At 47.5% G+C, this 21706-nt stretch overlaps 1 protein-coding gene across 3 annotated transcripts; it reads right to left on the bottom strand.

Annotated features, from left to right (window-relative positions):
• Nucleotides 1-59: 59 nt before the first annotated feature.
• Nucleotides 60-21671, bottom strand: PHC1 (polyhomeotic homolog 1). Of its 3 annotated transcripts, none has more exons than XM_067695660.1 (15): nucleotides 21325-21671; nucleotides 18381-18538; nucleotides 17167-17277; nucleotides 16280-16360; nucleotides 15640-15789; nucleotides 14759-14914; nucleotides 8589-9078; nucleotides 6421-7196; nucleotides 5704-5851; nucleotides 5253-5464; nucleotides 4537-4651; nucleotides 3581-3689; nucleotides 3223-3373; nucleotides 2528-2759; nucleotides 60-1064 (listed from the first exon to the last, which is right to left on the bottom strand). In XM_067695660.1, exons 2-15 carry the CDS (start codon nucleotides 18492-18494, stop codon nucleotides 910-912), a joined length of 3000 nt encoding a protein of 999 aa, XP_067551761.1. In that variant the 5' UTR covers nucleotides 18495-18538; nucleotides 21325-21671; the 3' UTR covers nucleotides 60-909. The 3 variants fall into 3 exon arrangements, with proteins under 3 accessions (XP_067551761.1, XP_067551762.1, XP_067551763.1); XM_067695661.1 differs by lacking the exon at nucleotides 21325-21671 and adding an exon at nucleotides 20086-21282; XM_067695662.1 differs by lacking the exon at nucleotides 21325-21671 and having other exon boundaries at nucleotides 14759-14890.
• Nucleotides 21672-21706: the final 35 nt, after the last annotated feature.

Here is a 21706-nt window from a genome sequence, read left to right as displayed (position 1 = left end):
CATTTGTGTGAAAGAAGAGGGTAGATACACTGGAATGATGGAGTAACAGACAACTGAGACCAATTTTCATCCTTTTACTGAGGAGGAAAAAAAATATTTAATATTTTTGTTGTATAAGGTATAGCGCCTAAGGCAGGTACTTCTATTCCTGACCTCAGTCCCACGCGCTCCTGCTTTATAAAGCTATAGGACAGAGCAGAGTTGGAATGGAAAAGAAAGGTGGGGTAGGAGACAACAGATAAACTGGAAAGGAGCAGGGGGATGCGGAAAGAAAGACAACAGCCACATGTGTGCCCAAAACTTTTAGTCCCTGCAGCAAATCAGAATGATGCCAACCCAGTCTCTACCCTGGCTGGTGACCCTGCCGTGGATGCAGGAGAAAATATCCAATACTAAGGGAGTGACAACAAAACTCTGGGCCACAGCTACAGTCACACGATCCAGAGGGAAGAGGGAGTGCCAGATTTTGCTACTTGTGTCACACAAGCTAGAAAACCCTAGCTCCCCCACTGCTGAGGCACACCTACATTCCACCCATTTCCTTGCCTCACCATACTGTACATTCCTCCTCTAGGAGAATTCTGACCCTGGCTAGACACTCCGCTCCGGGATAAGGCCAAGCAGTCCTAGTTCTCTAGACTGCCTCTTTTATAAAGATTGGATTAGGGTAGGTGAGAATCGTAAAGATTTAAAAAATAAAGTAGAACCCAGAGAAATGTCAAAGCTGCCACCATGTAGCACCAGCGACCAATTCTTGCACTTGTCTTCCCTGTCTCAGTAATCCCCTCTACAGAAGACATACAGAATTGGAACAGCTCTGTCTTCCCTGTGAAGTCTCTGCTGGCACCAGGTTATAACCTGGACAGTGGGGAGTGTCTGCCTTAGGCTGGTTTGTGCAAGAGGGCCACCTTAGGTCTCCTTGAGGACGTTTATCTTGGCGCAGATCTTGAGGGCAGGGCCCAGCTTGATGTTCATGGCACTCATAAGATGTTCCTCTTTAAGTAATAAAAGGGCCTGTCCATCAATCTCCTGGGAACGAAACTCCTCTGCAATCTCTTGGCAGCCTAGAAGGAAATGATGGGAATATGTATGAGAAACTACACGGTAGCACCAAAGTACTTGTCCTAAATTCAGTAATACAGTGGCCTGACATGGCAAGCTTTGGAAGCAAAATGAAATCAGAGCAACTGGCTATTTATAAAAACAAAAAGAGCCAAGACATGGACTTCCCTGGTGGCACAGTGGTTAAGAATCCGCCTGCCAATGCAGGGGACGTGGGTCCGATCCCTGGTCCGGGAAGATCCCACATGCCGCAAAGCAACTAAGCCCGTGTGCCACAACTACTGAGCCTGCGCTCTAGAGCCCGCAAGCCACAACCGCTGAGCCCAGATGCTGCAACCGCTGAGGCCCACGCACCTACAGCCCGTGCTCCACAACAAGAAGCCACCACAACGAGAAGCCCATGCACCGTAGCGAGGAGCGGCCCCTGCTTGCCACAACTAGAGAAAGCCCACGCGCAGCAATGAAGACCCAACGCAGCCGAGGTATTAACTATTTTTTTTTTAAAAAAAGAGCCAAGATAAAACACCTAAGTTGTTCAACCAGAGAGATACCTTCATTCAGATAACCTGAGGGGGGCAAAGGGAGGGAGCAATATATATATGTTTTCTTTGACACTGGCAAGAAAATCAAAGTTAAGAGCCGTCTTGACATCTTTAAGGGTCCAGAATTCAAACAAAATACCAAGAAGGGTAGGATGGTTTTCCTGCTGGAGAAAGCCATCCCTTTGTCAAGAATAGCTTATCTGCCAATGCAGGGGACACGGGTTCGAGCCCTGGTCCGGGAAGATCCCACATGTCACGGAGCAACTAAGCCTGTGCGCCACAACTACTGAGCCTGCGCTCTAGAGCCCGTGTGCCACAACTACTCAGCCCGCGCACCTAGAGCAGCCCATGCTCCGCAACAAGAGAAGCCACCGCAATGAGAAGCCCGTGCACCGCAGTGAGGAGCGGTCCCCGCTCGCCGCAACTAGAGAAAGCCCGCACACAGCAACGAAGACCCAACGCAGCCAAAAATTATAAATTAAATAAATAAATTTATTTTTTTAAAAAAAAGAATAGCTTATAAATAATCCTGCCTTGAAGAGAGCAGGGCAACAATGGCCCATTATTTCCTAATCCCCTTCTCCACTGAGAAAAGTCTTTTATCCATGGTGGGTATCCCAATTAATCACACATAAAAAAATACTTTAAAAATTATTGGTTAAGAATCATAGATGAAAATCAACTGTTGCAAAATTACTGACATAGCAGAGGACAGTCAACCCAGGAAAACTGGGAAACCAGGCTGTGGACAAAACCGGAATAAATACCAAGAGTAGAGCCTTCGTCATACCATACTTAAGCCTCTACTGCTTAAGTCCGTTACATTTCCAGTTACAAAAGCCCCTGTGGGATGACCTAAAGAAAACTGTAGGAAAATGAAGCAATATAGGTGACCTGGGTCCTGGTGGACAGGCCTGCAATACCTTGTAGAGAAGCAATAAACTCATACACCTCCTCTACGCTCCAACGGCTAGGATTACTGGACAGGAACACAGGGTTGATGCCATGTAATTCTGGTGTAGGCGGAGCTGTATTGGGGTTCCCCAGGTCACGTTCTCCATGCCCTGCTCGCACGGATAAAGGCCCAGGAGATGTTGGAGAGAGTGCTTCATCGTAACTGGAATTATCTGAACCCCGGCTAGAGTCCTCTTGACCCTACAGAAAAAAACGCAAAACAGGTCACAAGTAACAGTGTCATGAGGTTTCCCTCTCCTTTCCCCAGCCACCCTGGGTTTGGATTACTATCGGGCACAGAGGAAAAACTAATCTTAGCACAAGTGAAATAAGCTGTACTTCACGTGCAAATGCCCGAAGTCACCAGTCCGCTCTCGAGTGCCTTTCAAGTATGAACTGTATCCCTCTCTCGGTTCTCCCCTTCTACCAACGACTGCCCTAGATTTTCCCTCCTCAAACACGGCATAAGGATTAACAGACAGGCAACCAGTAAGGTGAGAAGAGACACAGGTCAGGATCTCTTGGAATTTGGAGTAAGGCAATCAACGCAAAACCGGAGTTCTGGTCTCATACTCATTTTAGCTGGGCAAAGGAACTGCCCCGTGCGGAAGAGGAAGGAAAAAGGCCCATTTCTGAGGTAGTGCGCCCCGCACCGGCAGCTCACCCGGTGACGCTTGCCCTGGATCTTGGCACGGGCGATGTCGGAGGAGCTGCGGCGGGGTCCGCGCCGACGAACGCGGGCATAGTTGGCTTCTTGAAACTCTTTCATTTTTTTCCTCTTCAGCCGGAATTGGTGGCTACAGCTCACATTATACCTACAGGTCGGGGCACGTACAGGAGGTCATGAGTGCTACCAGAGAGGACCGCCTTGCTCCCCTGCACTAAATGTGAACTGGGATTTTAAGGGCCGATTTGGGGAAGGGAATGAAAGCCGAGGAGACATTAACTATGAGCCTTGAGCAGATCCTAGGGAAGGGGTGTAAGGTTAGATGGAGGGGGGTGAGGCAGGGTGCCTACAGTACCTCTTTGCGCAAGTCATGGAGCAGAATCTCTTGGAGCCGCGAAACTGCTCTGCAGGGGCGTACTTCCCACAGTACTCGCACTTCAGGAGGTTCGCCTTCTTATCGAGCTCTGAAAACAAGGCAGCGCGGGAGGGCTGCATCGGTTTCTGCTGCCACTCAGGCCCCCATCAGGCCCAGCGCTGGACTCTAATTACTCTCAGGGTTCCCCCCAAAGACCTACTCAACCTAATTGAGAATCTCCCTAAAACAAAGTTCAAGATCCAGAACCGTAAAGAACTGTCCCTCAAGAACATCACAGTCTTCCTAACCTTAAGCCAGACGATTTCCACTTTAAATGACTAATATTATCCTGACTCATAATCTCAGATTTCAGACAAGACTGCATTTCTGAACAGGAGAGAGGAAAGGATTACTTAATGCCTGGAAAGACATAAGACCTCTCTCCCACAGAAGTTTCCAAAAGCAGGGGGGGAAATGTGAACAGGACTCCTTAACATGTAGTACAGAATCTAGAATAAGGAGAACTGGAAATTAAGATATAGCCTTTTTTTTTTTTTTTTTTTTTTTTTGGCCGCACCCTGCAACATGCAGGATCTTAGTTCCCCAACCAGGGATCAAACCCGTGCCCCCTGCAGTGGAAGCGTGGCGTCCTAACCACTGAACGGCCAGGGAATTCCCAGAAATAGCCTGTTTTAGATCGTCTTTTGAAAAATATATCCTCATAGTAAATAATTCAACAGATTACTAGCTTGATAAAATTCCCCTTAATTCTATCCTATGGAACAACTTTTGTGTGAGTCTACGTATTCTGTTATATGATGTGGCTTCTGGTTTCTCAGCGTGGATGGACTTCACGTAATTCCCACTTTAAATAGATAATTCCTATTTTACACTAAGTCCTCAAACACATCTCCATCAGCCTCCTTCCCCAGATGGGTCTCTAAATAAATACTTACCAGCAGATGGGCTGTCCCCACCTAAGGGGCCACCCGACTGATTCTCATTCAGCCCTGTCACGAGGCCAGTCTGCAGTGGCTTCTCAAACTCTTTCAGTAACTGAGAACAACCCACCTGTCCCAGAAAAAGGTTAGTTAAGTTAGCCTAATTCCTTTCTGCTTCCCTATAGCTTTCCCCACCATTTTTCACCACCATGTCTCTGCCCAGAGTTCTGAGTTAATGACCAAGTCCGATGCAGAGAAAACCATTTTCAATATAGCAATCAAAAGCCTCTAACTGGCTTTTTTCAGATAAGCCACTGGAGAACAGGTTCCTACCTGGGCTCCCTATTTTGTCCTTTTCCTTCCTAAATTGTAGGGAACATACTAGGAGTCAAGATACCTGTGTTCTAAGTCCTGGTTCTGCAACTCATGGTATCCAGAAAACTCTCTTAACTTCTCTACCACAATTTTCTTCACTATAAAACAACCTAATTTGTCTAACTAAACACGACAGCTTTAGAGGTCACTTTCTTCCTTTTCTTCTCCTCTTCCCAACATTTTCACTTTCTAGTCTACATATTCTTTCTTCTCTTCACTTCCTTCTTTACAACTAACCATACAAACAACAGAATTGAACCATTCGCTAATAATTAAATAGTTCTGAGCCTTTTGATTTCGTGGAGTTTGAAAAGACAACAATCAGACCAAGCCCCACCTTCTGGCCCTGCCCTCACCGGAAAAGGTTCTGCTCCTTCCTGGATAACGAAGCCTTCGATGATGTGGGTGAGAATCTGGGGCTTCACAATGGCCTGTGGGGGCTTGGAGTCACCCATCTGTCTGGACACCATGGCCAGCGTGGGAGGCGGTGCTGACGGGGCAGGAGCCAAGGCTACTACATCACTGCTCGGGGTACCAGCATTCACACTGGTCACTGGTTCAGCTTTGTCTGGAAAATAAACACAAGATTCAGGGACAGGTAGGGGATGACCTAGCTGATCCATCTATGAGCCAGGTCAGCCTGATCTTCCACAGTAATACATGTTCCCTTTTGATCATTCACCCTGGATTCCCCGTGTTTGGATCTACTCCACGAAGCCTACTGAGGCAGAGTGATCTTTCAGCTCACTCAGAACTTTCCTCTAATTTCTATGTACTCCAGCAGCACTGCAGAAGCCAGTTACTCACCTCCAAGACCGCCCTTCTCCTCCATGGCCTTCGGGCTCTCTACTACCGGAGACGCCTTCGCAGGAAGCATTGAACTCAACGTGGAGATATCGTCTCTCTCCTCCTCTGACTCAGCCTTGCGTTTGACAGGCAATGTCTGGGGTTTGCCCTATAAAGTGAAGAACAGGAAAGAAAAGATTTATGAGTGAAGGGTAACAAGAAAACACAATTATTCCCATACTGTCAGAGAAAATTTTCTTAGTTCTAGATTCCCCAATTTGTATACTTCCCACAGTACAGTAAAATTTCTGGTCATTCCCAAGAAGTGTAACTTCTACATCAAGACAAAAAATACAACATTTTCTCCAGGTCCTCACGTAGACCTGGAGACCCTGGGTTCATCAACAGCCCAACCACTAACTGTTGTTTTTCTAAAAATCAATTTTGGTGGTTAAGGCTATATCTTGATATAACTTAGTACAGGTCCAAAAACACAGAATTTCAGTGGCAAATTTAGGAGTATGAACTTCAGGTATTATCTACACTAATGTCTCCCTCTTACAAAAGGAAGAAGTGCGTGCCAGGATCTTAACCTTCCATGAACATGTCTCTCTCTTACAAAAGAAGCAGTGATCAATACCAGTATCTTAACCTTCCTAACTCCTTATTCCCCTCCTAAATTAAACTCAGGTCCTCTCAAGGATGATAGTGCCCTCAAAGCCATCAGGCATCACTCACCGGCAGGTGCACAGACTGCATGTAGAAGGCGGCAGGGACCTGGGCCACAACAGGCGAGGAGGCGGTAGCCGCCCCCTTCACCACATGTGCCGTCCCCTGCACAGGAGCCAGGGTCATCCCCGAAGCCAACGCGGGCGGGCCCTCCTGCAGCGCACCAGGGGCCTGGGATGAAGGTGGCGAAGAGGCCACGTGGGCCTGGCCAGGCTGCACTGTGCCTGTCATCCCCCGGGAAGCAGGCACGGCGGCTGCCAGCTGGGCCAGCCCCAAAGCCTGGGCCTGGGCTGTACCTGGCTGCCGGGTGCCTACGACTTGCACGGGGATGTGGGGCGGAGGTTGCTGGGTGGCTGACATCTTGGCAGCCCCCAGCTGAGGAGGCTTGACAGGGGCCACAGGTGGCTTGGACTGGATGGGGACGGGGGGCTTGGGGGCTGGGTCAGGAGGGAGCGACAAGGGCGAAGACTGCAGCATGGGCTGGACAACCAGAGTCTGGGCTGGCTGCTGGGACTGCGAAGGCGGGGCCTGCTGGGCAGGGGGGCCCTGCGGGGGCGGGGGGGCAGGGAGGGGCGCGGCCTGCTGCTGCTGCTGCTGCTGCTGCTGCTGCTGCTGCTGGGCCAGCTGGAGGTGGGTGGCCGTGTGCAGCAGCTGCGCCTGGCGGTGCGGGAACTGCTGCTGGTGGTGGATGGCGATCTGCTGCTGGATCACCACCTGCTTCTGCTGCAGGTGGATCTGCTGCTGCTGCTGGATCAGGGAGTGGGGCTGGATCTGCGTGTAGGTGGCTGCGGGGACAGCCCCGAAGCGACAAAGAGGGAGGGGGGCAGAAAATCAGCAGTAGCCCCAGGAATGGGAAGCCGGAGCACCCTTCCGAGGCGGACCCAGACGGCGAATGGAAGGCGAGCCTGGAGGGGCCCGGGCGGCTGCTTGGCTCACACTCCTTCCTAGTCTGACGTTACCAACTACCCCGGTCTTAAAGGTTTCCAGGAGAGACCACTCTTGCTCGAGCAGTTAACAGTCCTCGGTAACTTCTTGCGTTTATCTGACTTTTACTTTTTTGCTCTACTTAAATTCTGTTACTTTGCACTCAGCAAGGACAACAGCGGGCCCATCCTCTCCACGATTAGACTCAGCTCCTCAAGCACTGAAGCCATGTTTCATTCATTTTTACATCCCTAGAACCCAGCCCAGAGCCTGACACATGAGAAACACTTAGCAGTCACTGAAATAATAAACGTCCACAGAGGTAAAGATACCAACATCTTCCCGTGAATGCCTCGGTCTCCAACATTTATCAGTTTGGGTCACCGCCTATGAGAAGATGTCTTACGAGTCAGCAGCTGCGAGCTCGGACTTTACCCAGTTTCCTCCACTGTAAACTAGAGTTGGGATCTCCCCGCTCCATACTCTACCAGAGCGTCCAGAGGATATATGTGAAATGAAAGCACTTCGGTAACAGAAGTGCTACAGTGTGTAAATACTAGGTATTAAACTGATAATTAACTGTTACATTTTGTGAATACATTATTCAAATATAGCAACAACTAAAGAACTAGAAACAAGGAAGGCAAAAATAAACATTGCCAAGTAAGGTGCACACATCTAACTCTATACACAGTCTGAAATCAAGAACTATTTGGCGTTATTATTTATTCTTTTTTATCCTTATCATTGATACAGATGATCACAAGTTGACTGTATTAAACCATGGCTCTATTTGCTCATCCTAAGTGCTCTAAGGCACCTATACAGCCTCTGCTCTACACTGGGCCAACTAACCAACATTAAACACATCCCTTATGCTAAACTGTAAGCTCCGTGAGCAGAGGAGTCTGTTTTTCAAAGGTGTGTCCCAGCACCTCCTAGAACATAGTAGGCAATTCAAAAAGAACCAAGTGAATGAAGGGTTCGAGTGAGTAAACTGAATAACTCAGGACCTAAGAAAGAGAGGACAAGGCAACTTGTAAACTGACTGCTGCCTGGTGGAAACAGACAAGATCCATCTCTGTTACCTGTTGTCCTGTCTCCCTGGACTAATATGATCAAGGTTGATGAGATTCTCTTTCCTTCCACTAGTCCGGGACCAAGACAAGCAGGAAAAATGGCAAAGATATGTACTCTGACGATTTCAAACAAGTCCCGAGAGAACAATGACATTATGAGAGGTGACAGCTTACCTGAGCTAATAAGGGTCTGGCTGGGAGCAGGTGTGGCTGTCCGTGTCAGGTTCATGCCCACGCTCTGCTGACCAGTCCCATCTGCTTCTGCCTTCTTGGCCGCTGCACTTTCTGCTTCTGTCTGGCTGCCCTGACTCACAGTCACTGCCTGGGCTGCAGGCAAGGGCTGCACCACTCCTGTGCCCTTCCTGGGACAGCTCCCACCACCACCCATTCCTGAGGAAGGCAACTGACCCAAGCCCCCAGGTGTCTGGCCACCTGGACCCATGGACCCTGGGATGCTATTCCCACTGCCTCCACCAGCTTGACTAAGGTTGAGGGACTGGCCTGAGGCCCCAGAGGAAGCCTGAGCCACAGCGAGGGCCTGGCTAGAGGCCTGGGAGAGGCTGGAGACAGGGGAGGCTCCAGGAGGAATGGCCTTCTGAGCAGAGCCTTGCATTTGGGGTCCTTGGGCTGAGGCCTGTTGGTTCCTGACTGCCAAGTTCTGCACCTGAAAGATAAGAAGCAAAAGACAGACTGAGAAAAGGGGAACAGGGGGCACTCAGGGTAAAGATTTCTGTGACTGATTCCGAAGCAGTGACGACAGCTACAGATATTCCACAGCCCCCCTCAACTCGTACCCCGTCCTATACAAACGTACACAGTGAAGGCCTTCCCAGGGAGGGACTCAAGTCATATTTGATTTTTCAGGCTCCTTCACTCACTATCAAATCCATCATCTAGTTTGGTTATTTTATTCCTTCAAAATGTCTCCGATTTTCCCTTTCCTCTCCATTCATTCATTCAACATCTACAAAACATCTACTATGCTTCAGGTACCACACTGGATACTGGGAATGCAGAGATGAAAGACACGAGCCCCTGCTTTTAATGAGTACTTTCTACTAAAAAAGACAAGAAAACCAAATTACACTATGCACAGATAGGCACACAGTGCTACATGAGCACAGAGAGGAGATTAACTCAGACTAGGGAGATTAGCGAAGACGTCCTAAAACAGGTGATGTCTGAGCTGAGAACCAACAGGTAATAGTGAAGGCAGGGGTTTGAAGACATAGGTGACAACACTGCAAGACCACTGAGCCAAGAAAGAGCACAGCATTTTTGGAAATTATAAATACTTCATTATGTTTGGGGTGAACTAGAGGAAATGGCAAGAAATGAAGCTAGGAAGGTAGGTTGAGGCTAGAAAGAGACAGATCTCGAAGGGCCTGGTGTGTTAAAAATAAAGAGAGCCTGAACTTTACTTTGGAAACAAAGTTTCTCCATCTTCTTTGTTGTTATATTCCCAGCACCTAGCACAGTGCCTGACAGATAGTAAGTGCTCCAAGGTATGAACAGAGAGAAGGAATGATGAGCACTTAATGGATTACAGGAAGCCACTGAAGAATATGCATCAGAATCATCGTGATCAAATCTATAGTCGAAACTATTCTTTTAAACACTGCTGATGAAAGTATAAATCAGTACAACCACTTTGGAAAACAGTTTGGCATCATATCCTAAAGGTGACTATTCACACACACTCTAATAACCCAGGAATCCCATAAGAGAAATGCTCGCCGTATACAATGGGTGGCTTGTGTTAAGAATGGTCACAGCAGCACTAGTCATGATAATAAAAGCCTGGAAACCAACTGAATGGCCATAATCAGAAGAGAAGATGAATTAAGATGTGTAGTATATTTACACGATGGAATATTACATAGAAATCAAAATGAATAAAGTACAATGACATACAACAATACAGACGGATTTTGACAATAAGCTATTAAGAAATCATTCCCAAAAAGACTACACACAAGTACCTTATAAATTTAAATATAAATTAGACATATGTGTGTGTGTGTGTGTGTATATATATATATATATATATATATATATATATGAATGATATGGTATCTGGAATTTGCTTCTGAATAATCCACAGGTGAAGGGAAGGGGGTCTGGAGAGATTGGCCACATGTTTATAAATGCTGACGCTGGATGGTTAAGTACATGGAGATTCATATTTCTTTATATTTTTGTTTATGTCTGAAATGTTCCATAATAAAAGTACATTTTAGAAATATACGTAAAGGTAATAAAACTATATAAAAAGGGACACAGGGAAGGATGAACCTAGGAATCATGGGTAAGGGGAGGCAGTGGATGGAACTGGGGATGGCTTATTACATGATTAAAACTTACTGAGTAAATATTTTTAAAAAGTAGACCATTGATGAAAGGAGGCCATGAGCCAAGGATTATGATTTATCAAATTCTGTACACCAGAGGTACAATTAAAAATAATGTTAGTAACAACATATATCTCCTTATTAAAAAACTTATTCTGTTAGTAATGTGGGAGAGGATTAGAAGTAGATATGGCTGAAGTCAAGAGACCAATTAGGAAACTAGTACAGTAATTCAGGCGAAAAACAAAAAGAACCCGAATTCAGACAACAGTAATAAAGAAGAAGAGGCAATAGCTTCTGAGAGAGATTTACAAGAATCATCAGGATTGGGTGCTGGGGCGCTTATATACTTCTTACCTTTTCTAACCGGCTTCCTTTCCATAATGGCTATTTAAAACTTTCCTCCTCTCCTTGTACCTCAGAACCACTTCCTCTTTCCCCTGTCACTGTTCACTCCAGCAGAGACAATAAAACCACTAGATGTGCGCGATGCTTCAGCAGTTCCACCAAACCTGCCCCTGCACCTGCCCCCGTCACTTACCACCCCCTCTCCCTCTCCTTCCTCCTCGCCAAGGGCCGTCCTTCTCCAGGCTGAGGGTCCCATCCCCTCCTCCTGCTTCAACCTCTCCTCTACTGGCTCCCTGCCATCACCAAGCGGAACCCCATTCCCAAGCCCAGCTTCACCCTCCTCTCCTGTTCTTGCTAATCTCTTAATAATTGTTTACAACCACCGCACCGACTCCCACCACCCAGTCATTCCTCAAGTCACACCACTCCTCTGGCTTCAGCCCCCGACTCCCCCGGAAGGGCTCTCCACCCACAGACCTAAGTCCAGCTCTCCCGCCCTCTCCACTGAACTGGACAGAGGACCCCCTCCACTTTCATAACATTCGGCTCCCTTGTCTTCGTGACCCTGCACAATCCAGATCTTGTCTGTCACTCTTGCCTCCTCCCCTCTGCCAGCCCACCACCCTCTACTCCACCTGGAGCTGCTCTATTTTCTAAGGGCTCATTCTAAACCTCGGGGCTCCAGCTTGAAGGATTTTCTCTTCTCGATCCGTACCAGCTCCCCAAGCGGTTTCCGGTGCTTGACTTCTCTTATTATCTCCACGCACACTACTCCTGTCTGTTCATCTCCAACTCAGTCAGACTTCTCCGAGCTGAGCACTGTGTACATCAGACTGCTGACCCGAGACCTCCTCGTGGGCGGCTCACAAGCACTGCTAGGTCGGCACATCCTCAAGTGAACTTCACCCTGCGTCCACTTCCCGGCATTCTTCATCGCATTCACAGCGCTCCTGGCCCCTCAGGCCATGTCAGATCCCAGCTCTGGCACCTCCCCCCACTCCCCCATCCACTGGGTCAGGCCTCCCTTTCCAATGATCTTCGAAGTTTTTCTCCAATCTACTCATTTCTGTCCATCTACATTGCTACCACCTAATCCAAACGTCTTCCCCCTAAACTCTTACAACACTGTTTTCCTCCCTATATTCACACTCACACCATTTCCATTTATCCTCCAGAGGAGCCAACATAGTCCTTAAACTAAAAAAAAAATTTTTTAAACCCTCAAGTCTCCAAGTCACTGCCATTTCCCACTGGCCTTCACACAGAGCCCCCAATCCTACACACAGTCCCCAAGGCCCTGCAAGATTAGTTTCCCCCACCTCCCCAGTGCCATCTCCATCCCCCAGCGCCAGGCTCCAGGAACACGGGTCTTCTTTTAGTGACTCAAATATACAAAGTCCCTTCCCTCCTCAGGTCTCTGGACATGGGGGGGGCCCTGCCTTCACTCTCATTCCATGTCTTCCCCTGACTAACTTCTACAGGCCCCCATTTAACTGCCATCTCCTCGGGAACGCCTTCTTGACTTCTACCCCCATCCCAAGGCTAAATTAAGTCCCTTTCTATGTTTTCAGAGCACTCTGTACTTTTTTTTTTAATATAAATTTATTTATTTATTTTTGGCTGCATTGGGTCTTCGTTGCTGCGTGCAGGCTTTCTCTAGCTGCGGTGACAGGGGGCTACTCTTCGTTGCGGTACGAGGGCTTCTCGTTGCGGTGGCTTCTCTTGCTGTGGAGCACGGGCTCTAGGCAGGCGGGCTTCAGTAGTTGCAGCACATGGGCTCAGTAGTCGTGGCTCGTGGGCTCTAGAGAGCAGGCTCAGTAGTTGTGGCGCACGGGCTTAGTTGCTCCGCAACATGTGGGATCTTCCTGGACCAGGGCTCGAACCTGTGTCCCCTGCATTGGCAGGCGGATTCTTAACCACTGCACCACCAGGGAAGTCCCAGCACACTGTACTTTCTAATGAACAATCACTAAACTATTCAGGTGATTATCTGTTCAATGTGCTTTGATGATGTGTCATCTCCATCAGTCCAGTGATCATGACCTTGGACATTCAAGGCCAAGGAACGTCTGATATCTGATCGTAATGAGGGCTAAACTCTTAAAAACACTCACTATGCTGTGTCCAGGCACTCTTCAAACGCTTACACACATCAACTCCCTTGGGCCTCACAACACACTCTGAGGTAAGTATTTTATAACAGCTATTTAATAGATGAAGAAATTGTGGCTAAAAATGTTAGGCCATTTGCAGGGGTCACACTAAGTCATGGAGTTGGAATCTGACCCAAACATCAGATTCCCACTTTCAACCACTGCTCTGTCCGTCCACACACTGACACACAAATATCTGATGAATAAATAGATGGATAAATGGAAGAATTGCTATGGAAGCAGGCTCCACCTCATCCTCTGATTCCACAGTTATCACTGTAGTCTAAACCAAAGGCCTTACCTTGTAACTAAATGACCTCAGCAGTTTCTTAGCAGGTCCCCTCATTTCTCTTTCTTCTCCAGGCACGTGTTCCTAAATGATTCTTTCTCAAGGAGTTTCCTGACCCTATCAATCTGCCTTTCAAGCCAGCAGTGCCACTGCTACCTGTGAAGTTACCTGGCTTTCAGACTTCTCCCTAACAACGACCTTTCCAGCCACAGGCCTGCTGTCTCCACTTTATTCACTCATCCCCAAATCATCTTCACGTACGTGAGATAGGCCTTTACACATACTGTTCTCTCTCCAGTGTTCTTCTTACCCCAAATCAAATCCTACCCTTCCTTTAAGAATCTGTTCATGTTCCTAAAAGTCACTGAAAAGAAATGCAGGCAACTCTTCCCTAAACTGCTGCATCACTCAAAGTTGGTACTGTTTACTTTTGCACTTCTTTCTTCTCTAAGCTCTTTGAAGACTTGACTCATTTTTCAATCCCCCAGTTTCTAGTATATACCTGAGCACATCAAAAGAGAGAGCGCAATATTTACTTGCTGACTGATAAACTAAAAGAATGAAACGAGTACTATGAGATCCCAGTTTGTATCCCACCCGTAAGAAGCTAAAACATTCAGGCTCTCTATATATGTACACACACACACACACACACACACACACACACACACACACACACACACACACACACACACACACTGGAGATAAGGCATGGGAAGCAGTGGTGAGGAAGACTTTACTGCGAACACAGTGAGCGGAAACAGACTGCTGAAGGTTGAGAGCTACAGTGACTCATAAAGACAAGGAATCAAGTGTTTTGCCAGTAACTCAGCCAGGTCAGCTTCACGTGTGTCTAACTAGAATTCCCTCAACCATCCCTTATCTTACAGAGACAGTACTGCAAGAAGAGAGAACTAAGACTTCCTGAATGAAACTGAGCCATGGAGGGCTAAAAGAAGGGTAAGGACATATGTGCTGTATTAAGAATAAGGCTTCCCACATCCACAGGGCTGTTTTCAGTCAAGTCTACTTCCCTTCCTAACTCAAAGAACTAAAAAGGTGTAAGGTATTCAAGTTCTACAGAAATTTTTTTTAAAAAGGATTCTGAAAAGTGGTAATGGGGTGGAAGGGTGGGCCCTGGTCCGAGGCCATTCCCTTCACCCTCCCCAGCGTCAGTCCACAGGTCAAGTGGTCGCCACTGACCTGATCGGCATCTGCGTGAACTCCCGGAGGCTGAGCAGATGGCGCCTCCTGCTGGACCGCGGCCACCGCCCCGTTGGGCATCAGGATGAGCTGGGAGGCTAGAGGCACATTCCGGCCCAGGGTCCGGTTTACCTGCAACAGGTTTCCCAGCTGTGGCTGGCAAGGAGGAGGAAGAGGACGAGCAGAGGGAAGAGAGCAAGAGGAAAAGAAGAGAGACAGAAGAGACGGAAGGGAGGGACCACAAGACAAAATAAACAGAAGATACGAAACAGCTAAGCCCTGCCCCTTTCCACACCAACCCAGGAGACCCTTATTTTCCACGTGCGATGAAGCATCCGAAGAAAACCTAGAACGTGTATAAAACTATACACTGATAACAAAGAATCAAACGTCAAAGAAGTTGAGACAATGAGGATTGTGGAGCAAGTGTCTATATATAGTAAGCAGACAGGCCAAGACATAACACTTAGGATTCGTGTACTTGAGTCATAGGTTTAAAGATTAGACTATTATCTGACGCAAATTTCTCAAATACTAAGGTGAACATCTTCTAACTTAGGATCTCAATAATCTGCAGGCTACCTGTAAACACTAAGCATCACTTCTAGAGGTTAAGTAAGGCAGAAGAAGCAGATCAGCTTGTCTTAAAACATCTAGGTAACCATGATTAAATAAAACAGCTTTCACTCTGGGCATTCCCTGGTGGTCAGTGGTTAGGACCCGGCGCTTTTACTGCTGCGGGCCCGGGTTCAATCCCTAGTCGAGGAGCTAACATCCCATAAGCTGCGTGGTATGGCCAAAAAAATAAAAAATAGCTTTCACTCAATAAGACACAGGACATTTATGCCCCTGGGGCAACAGCGACTGTGGCTTTGGCTTACCCGTAGATACATCTGGGCCTGGGACTGGTTGAGGGGTGGGGAGGTGGTGTTCCCCAGTAGCACAGATTGGGTCAAAGTGGTAGCACTGGGAGAGCTCACACTCTGGGATCGGCTGATGAGCTGGGCGGCCGACGTGGTGGCCAGATTGATCTGTGTGGTACAGAAAAGAACCAGGACTCAGGATTGGGGAGAGGTAAAAGGAAATATACACGACTGACAAATTCAGAGTGATGCGGTCAAGAACAGAGTATCTCACTTTCACAGAGTCAGGAGGAAATGAATAATATCTTGCTATCCATTACTGTCATCCGGCTACTGGAGGGTATCACCAAACCAGTCCCTAACCACCAGCGTAACAGTTGAGAAGGCAAAGGAACGAAACGGAACCGACCTTACTTCTCATTCAAGGCTTTGCTACCGCCTACGCAGGATTTTCCTCCTCCTTTCTTAGATCTCCTCGTTAAGACTCCTATACAGATCCAAGCTGGTTACTTTCCATTTTACTAATATTCTCTATGTAAGGGCAGTAAATACCATTGACGGCTCAATAAACACTCTCAGACCAGCAGCACAAAGTAGTTTAACCCAGAGACAAAGACCCAGAGAGGAAAGCCCCTCGGAGGGGAGGGGCAGTACTCACGGAGGCCTGGGTGGTGGTGGTCTGCTGCTGGGCAGGGCTGGTGTTTGGGGAGCTGGCCTGCCGACTGGCAGCAATCGTGGCCTGTTAGAGGGGAAAGAAGACAAGAAAGAGCAGAGACAATGAAGGAAAAGGCTCTGAATCTGCCAGTAATAGATCACAGGCACAAAATATAATAGAGATCTCAGGTAAGAACTGAGAGCCTCTACTATGGAGCAAGGACCAGTGTCTTCACAATCCCAATTACCCTCATGTTGTCACATATGCTAACCCAATAACTCCCACATACCCAGCCGGGGCAGGCAGGCAACCCACTCTCTTCCTCCCACTTTCTTTTAGCTGCAAGAAACTTTGGTCAGGTGACGTCATGAGTCACTGCTAAGTCCAACCCAGTGCTGCCCAATCAATACAAATATAATACGAGTCACATATATAATCTAGTATGAACATTTCTCGAAAAGTGAAGAGAAACAGGAGAAGTAAACTTTAATAATTTACTTTATTCAAGCTGATCTATCTCATTTCAACATGTAACCAACATAAACAAACCACTGAAATTTTTTTTTCACACTAAGTCTCTGAAATCCAAAATCTTTTCGCACACCTCCGTTTGCACTAGCTGTATTTTAAGTGCTCAATAGCTACCTGTGGCTAATGGCTACCATACTGGACGGTACAGGTCTAGCACAAAGCCATGCTACCTCTAAAAGGTAGTTTCCCCACAGTTCTTACTGAGAGCCCAGACACTAAGGTCCCTTCAGCCTCCTGCAGGAGGACAGGAGGCAGAGGAGACTGTTTCCAGCCTGGCTCAGCGGAGAAGGTAGCGTGCCCCGACCCACCTGTAGTGCCTGTTCCCTCCCTCCTGGGCCAGCTAGCTGCTGACCTCTCACCTGCTGGACGGCAGCCAGGCTGTGCAGCTGGGCATTGCTGAGCTGCTGCTGGAGCATGAACTGGTGGAAATACTGAGCCGCGTTGGGCTGACGCTGCAGTGCCTGCAGAGCCTAGGAAGAAAGAGCGGGGATCAATCCACTTAGAATGAATCACTCCTGGGACTTGCCTGGCGGTCCAGTGGTTAAGATTCCTTGCTCCCAATGCAGGGGCACGGGTTCGATCCCTCGTCGGGGAACTAACATCCCGCAAGCCGCATGGCGTGGCCAGGAAAAAAAGAAGAATCACTCCTAACTCCTATTCTATGGAAATCACTGTGATCCTCTGAAAGGGACATGTGGGAAGGAGGGAAACAAAGGAAGATGGGTATCTGGTTAAACTGTCAACATCTGATTTGTCCATTTTTATATCAGAACCAGTAAGTCCTTAAAAAGTAGACAAGCAGTTAATTCTGCTGTGCTCTATTCTTGAAAAGTAAAGCAGTGTAACTCACATGAACTCTTATTTCCCAAAAGGAATCTGTTAATATACGATATAACAAAGAATTAGGACTAAACTGGTTTGAAAATAAATGGGATGTTGATTAATGTAAAGAGAAGAAGAAAATAAAAGACCATATTCTAGGGATACAATAAAGGTGACAGAATCCTAAGGGGTTGGATACAATGAAAAATAGAGTAAACGGTCACTTATGAAAGACTGTATCAGGTAAAATTTTCAAGTAACTGGCATTTTCAAACACCTACAGCATAATACTAATGGGTGTTTATCAAGATGATACTGGTAATTCAGTTTTAACATTAACTTCAGGATACTACTGTATTCTTTTTAATAATTAGGACCAGTCTTAGGATGTGCATAGTTATTCTAGTAGCTAAAATATTTTAAGTAAAAGTTCTTAACTTCCATTACTCAGGATGATTTTCAAGAAAGACCAAAAATTAAAAACCTGACAATCCATAAAGAGAAATGGTTAGTTAGAATCTAGCAACATGAACTGAATGGCATAAAAACCTTAAAGACTGAATCTCATTCTGCCTCCTTGCTCAAACTGTTGTGAACTCCTAAGATTCTCAGAACTGGAAGGGACCTTAGTTGTCACCTAATCCAACTCCCCGCGTTTGCTGGAAAGGAACCAAGGGCAATTATCTTCCTGCATCCTTGCCCACCCCAAGCCAATGCTCACAGATCACAGCCCCTCAGAGCTAAGCCTCACCTGCACTGCTTGCCGTTCGTACAGTGACATCTGAGCTATCTGGGGCCGAGAGCTGCCCCCAGAGCCGGAGCTCCCATTGGTGGAGTTGGAGCTCTGCTCACTCTCAGTCTCCATGATGGAGGTCCAGGGAGCCCGAGGCTGGCGCTCCGACTCGAGACCTAGATGGAAGCAGCAAAGGATCCAAATTTACACCCGATCTCAAACTACTATTTCATGTCATTATTCAAGTTATCTAAGAACCTTCCTCTTCTTCCATAAACCATGATTTCTCCAGTTTAATAACTACCAGATCTTCAATATACTCTTATAACCATAACTTCCCCACACCACCTTTTAAAGCTAAGCAGTGTCTCAAAATAAACAACTTTTACCTATTCCCTCATGCCCTTAAATATAAAATGGCCAGAATGTAAGGCGGTTCCTCCTAATAGTAAGGCCACCTTATATCCCCATAACACTTTTAAATAGTTTAAAATCGTCCCATTTAAAATTTACTGTTATCTCATCTCTCTCCGCATGTGCAACACCATTATCAGCATTATCTTATTAACAATGGTCACCATTTACTGAGAAGCCACTAGGTGCCTCCTCTCACTGGGCTAGGCTCTTCAGCTCCATTATCTCTCAGTGCTTTACAGTAAATATAATTATCCCCACTTTACAACTGTGGAAATGAGGTTTTCTGAAGTTAAAGTTGTCCTAGTTAAGTATCAAATCTTTACACTAGGACATGCTTCTTCAAACCAAAAACAATCTATGATTAAGGCAGTGTCACTCACTTTGAGTATTCACTGTCATCATTTTATGGAGGAGGGGCTTAAGATACAGATATCAATACATTGAATGCATCATAGAAAGGCATAAAACTAGGAGACAGAAGAACTAGCCTACAGCCCATATCGCCCGAAGAGCTGCCTGGTTCCCACTCAGGCTACTTGTAACACCTTGGACATGTCACTTTCCCTTCTTATAACCTCAGTTTCCCTGTTTGCAAGGAAGGCTTCACAAATAAGTATAATACATCATTTTAACAAATGACTTACAGGTATTAAACACAGTAAAGACAACAATGAAAATCTTCAAGAAAATAAGATTCAACTTTTGAGTCCACTAAAGTAGTCAGAATTTACCCTCTGGGGTCTACACTAAAATTTGCAAAAAGACATGAAAACATTGCTAAGAACCAAGCAAAGAGACAGATGAGAAGTAGGAAGAAACATGCCTTTGAAGCAGCACTAAATGACAATAAGGTTCTTTTGTTCATTCTTTTTTTTCCCCTTTTCTGTTAAACCTAAATACTATATTGTCTACTTTTGAGGCGTGGAGCCGCTATAAATATCGGATCAGCACAGCACAATTTGGTTTTGGAATGTAAACATCAAACCAGAATTTCTGCTAAGGGGTGTCGACAGTTTTATTAGGGTGGATCTATTTTAATGACTGCATTCAAAACAAACAAAGTAAACAAAATCAAAACGCTTGGGCTTGGAAATAAAGTTGGGGAGATTTTTTATGATTCCATTCCCAGTATCATCTGATTGCATCGTTATTCCCCAAGAATTCAGTTGCACAGGAATAGCAAATGTTACTGCAAACACGGATATAACCCAAGAAGTACACAGAAGAAATCATACTGGCTTCAAGTCTAGTCTATCTTCTCCCCACATCTTTTGCCAAAATATTAAAGCACTAAACAGATACAGACCCATGAATCCTCATTATCAGCATGTGAAGAAAAAAAGTGGGTAAGGGTTAGAGGCAGCACGGCACAGCTGTATAGATCACCGGACTTAGTTCACTGGACTCAGAGACAGGAGGAGACCCTGGAGGGGACATTAATTCCCTTCATGGGTGAAAATGCTAATAAAACGTACGATCCCTCATCTCCCCCCAAAATGGAAGTCTTATTAATTTTTCAGAGTGAGAAACAGAAAAGAGGTGGAAAGGGACCAGCTTAAAGTTTTTAATAAAATCAGGAGAAACTGTCATCAAAACCAGGATTCCTGGATCCCAGGCACATAAATCTATTCATTAATGATCAGTGTTGGGACTGTAAAATTAAATACAGAAAGTGAAGATAACAAAAAGTTTGGGAAGCACAGTGAATTTAAATTTTCAGAATTTAACTGGAAGAGAAGCTGACCCATAGAGGTCCCCAAAGTAACTAAACCACGGTCATCCTGAAAGGCAGCATTTGGGCGTGTGTGGTTGGGTTGGAGCAGACCTTTGGCAAGGAGCTGGAAGAGGATATTGAAGTGGACCTGGTACTCGGCCTACCGAGCCAAGAGTTGGAGGAAATCAATTTCCCCAAGCACGAAACTGTCTCGTAGGAAGGATGGGGCATAGCAAGGGGGGCGGGAGGAGGGGGGTGGTTCGGGGAAGGCTGTGCCAAAGAAATGGAAGCCATGTGAAGAAGAGGGAGAGGAGACGCCCCAGGGGTCCTTGTTGTACCTAGAACCTGGATGAGAACGACGTTCGCAAGAGGGATCAATCACACCGCGGGACGGGGGTCGACTGAGCGGTGCCAGCAGTGAACCGACCCAAGTGAGCGGAGAAATGTGCTTACTGAGAGCGGGGAGACAGACAGAAGTCGAGGAACTGGAAGCTGAGGAACCCAGCGGACCAGAAAAAGCAGGGAGATAACTAGACAGCATGCTCGGATGGGAAAGCCAAAGTCAGAGACGGGAAAATGAATGAGAGAATGAGCGGTCAGAAGCAACTAGGGTGACGGACGGACAGCAGTGAGCACAGCGAAATGAACAGAAGAGCGGGAGGCTGGACAGGCAGAGGGAAGGACCGCAGAGCGAGCGCCAGAGGTAGGCAGGGAAAGACGCCGGGGGAGGTACCTGGGGCGTTCCACAGCCCGAGGTGGCGGAAGAAACATCCCCGCGCAGCCAAGCCCCCGGAGGTCCTGCCCCTGCCCGGCCCGCGGCCGCCCGCTTACCTCCGCGCCTGGCTCTGCACCCGAGCGCTCTCGGGGGGGCGTCCACCTCACGTGCCGGGGTCCCCCGGCGCCGGGCTGGGCGGGGGGCTCGCTCGGCCTCCGCGGCGGGCTCCCCTCGCCTCCTCCCCTTCCTGGAGGGGCGGGGGCGCCGAGAGCGGGGTGGGAGGCGCCCGGCGCGGCCGCGGCTCCCCGCCCCTCCCGCCGCTCCGGGTGCGGGCCGGCCGCGGCTCCGCCAGGCCTTCGGGGCTCGCTCGGGGCCTGTCACTTCCTGCCGGGCCGAGAGGGTGGGGGCTGCAGGCCGGGGGCTGCGGGCCGGGCTGGAGGAGGGGGCTGGCGGGGAGGTGCTTCCGGGGCAGCCGGACCCCTCCCCCGTCCCTCCCCC

This window comes from Pseudorca crassidens, chromosome 11 (genome assembly GCF_039906515.1).
Source record: "Pseudorca crassidens isolate mPseCra1 chromosome 11, mPseCra1.hap1, whole genome shotgun sequence".
NCBI classification, from domain to species: Eukaryota; Metazoa; Chordata; class Mammalia; order Artiodactyla; family Delphinidae; genus Pseudorca; species Pseudorca crassidens.
The sequence above is the reverse complement of the archived record's forward strand: the minus strand, read 5'-3'. Positions and strand labels throughout refer to the sequence as shown.

Coding starts and splice junctions, on each gene's coding strand:
- PHC1 (XM_067695661.1), bottom strand. Junction 3,690..4,536: donor TGGGGACAGCCCATCTGCTG/GTAAGTATTTAT, acceptor CCTTGTTTTCAG/AGCTCGATAAGAAGGCGAAC. Junction 2,760..3,222: donor TCCAGGGCAAGCGTCACCGG/GTGAGCTGCCGG, acceptor TTTTTTCTGTAG/GGTCAAGAGGACTCTAGCCG.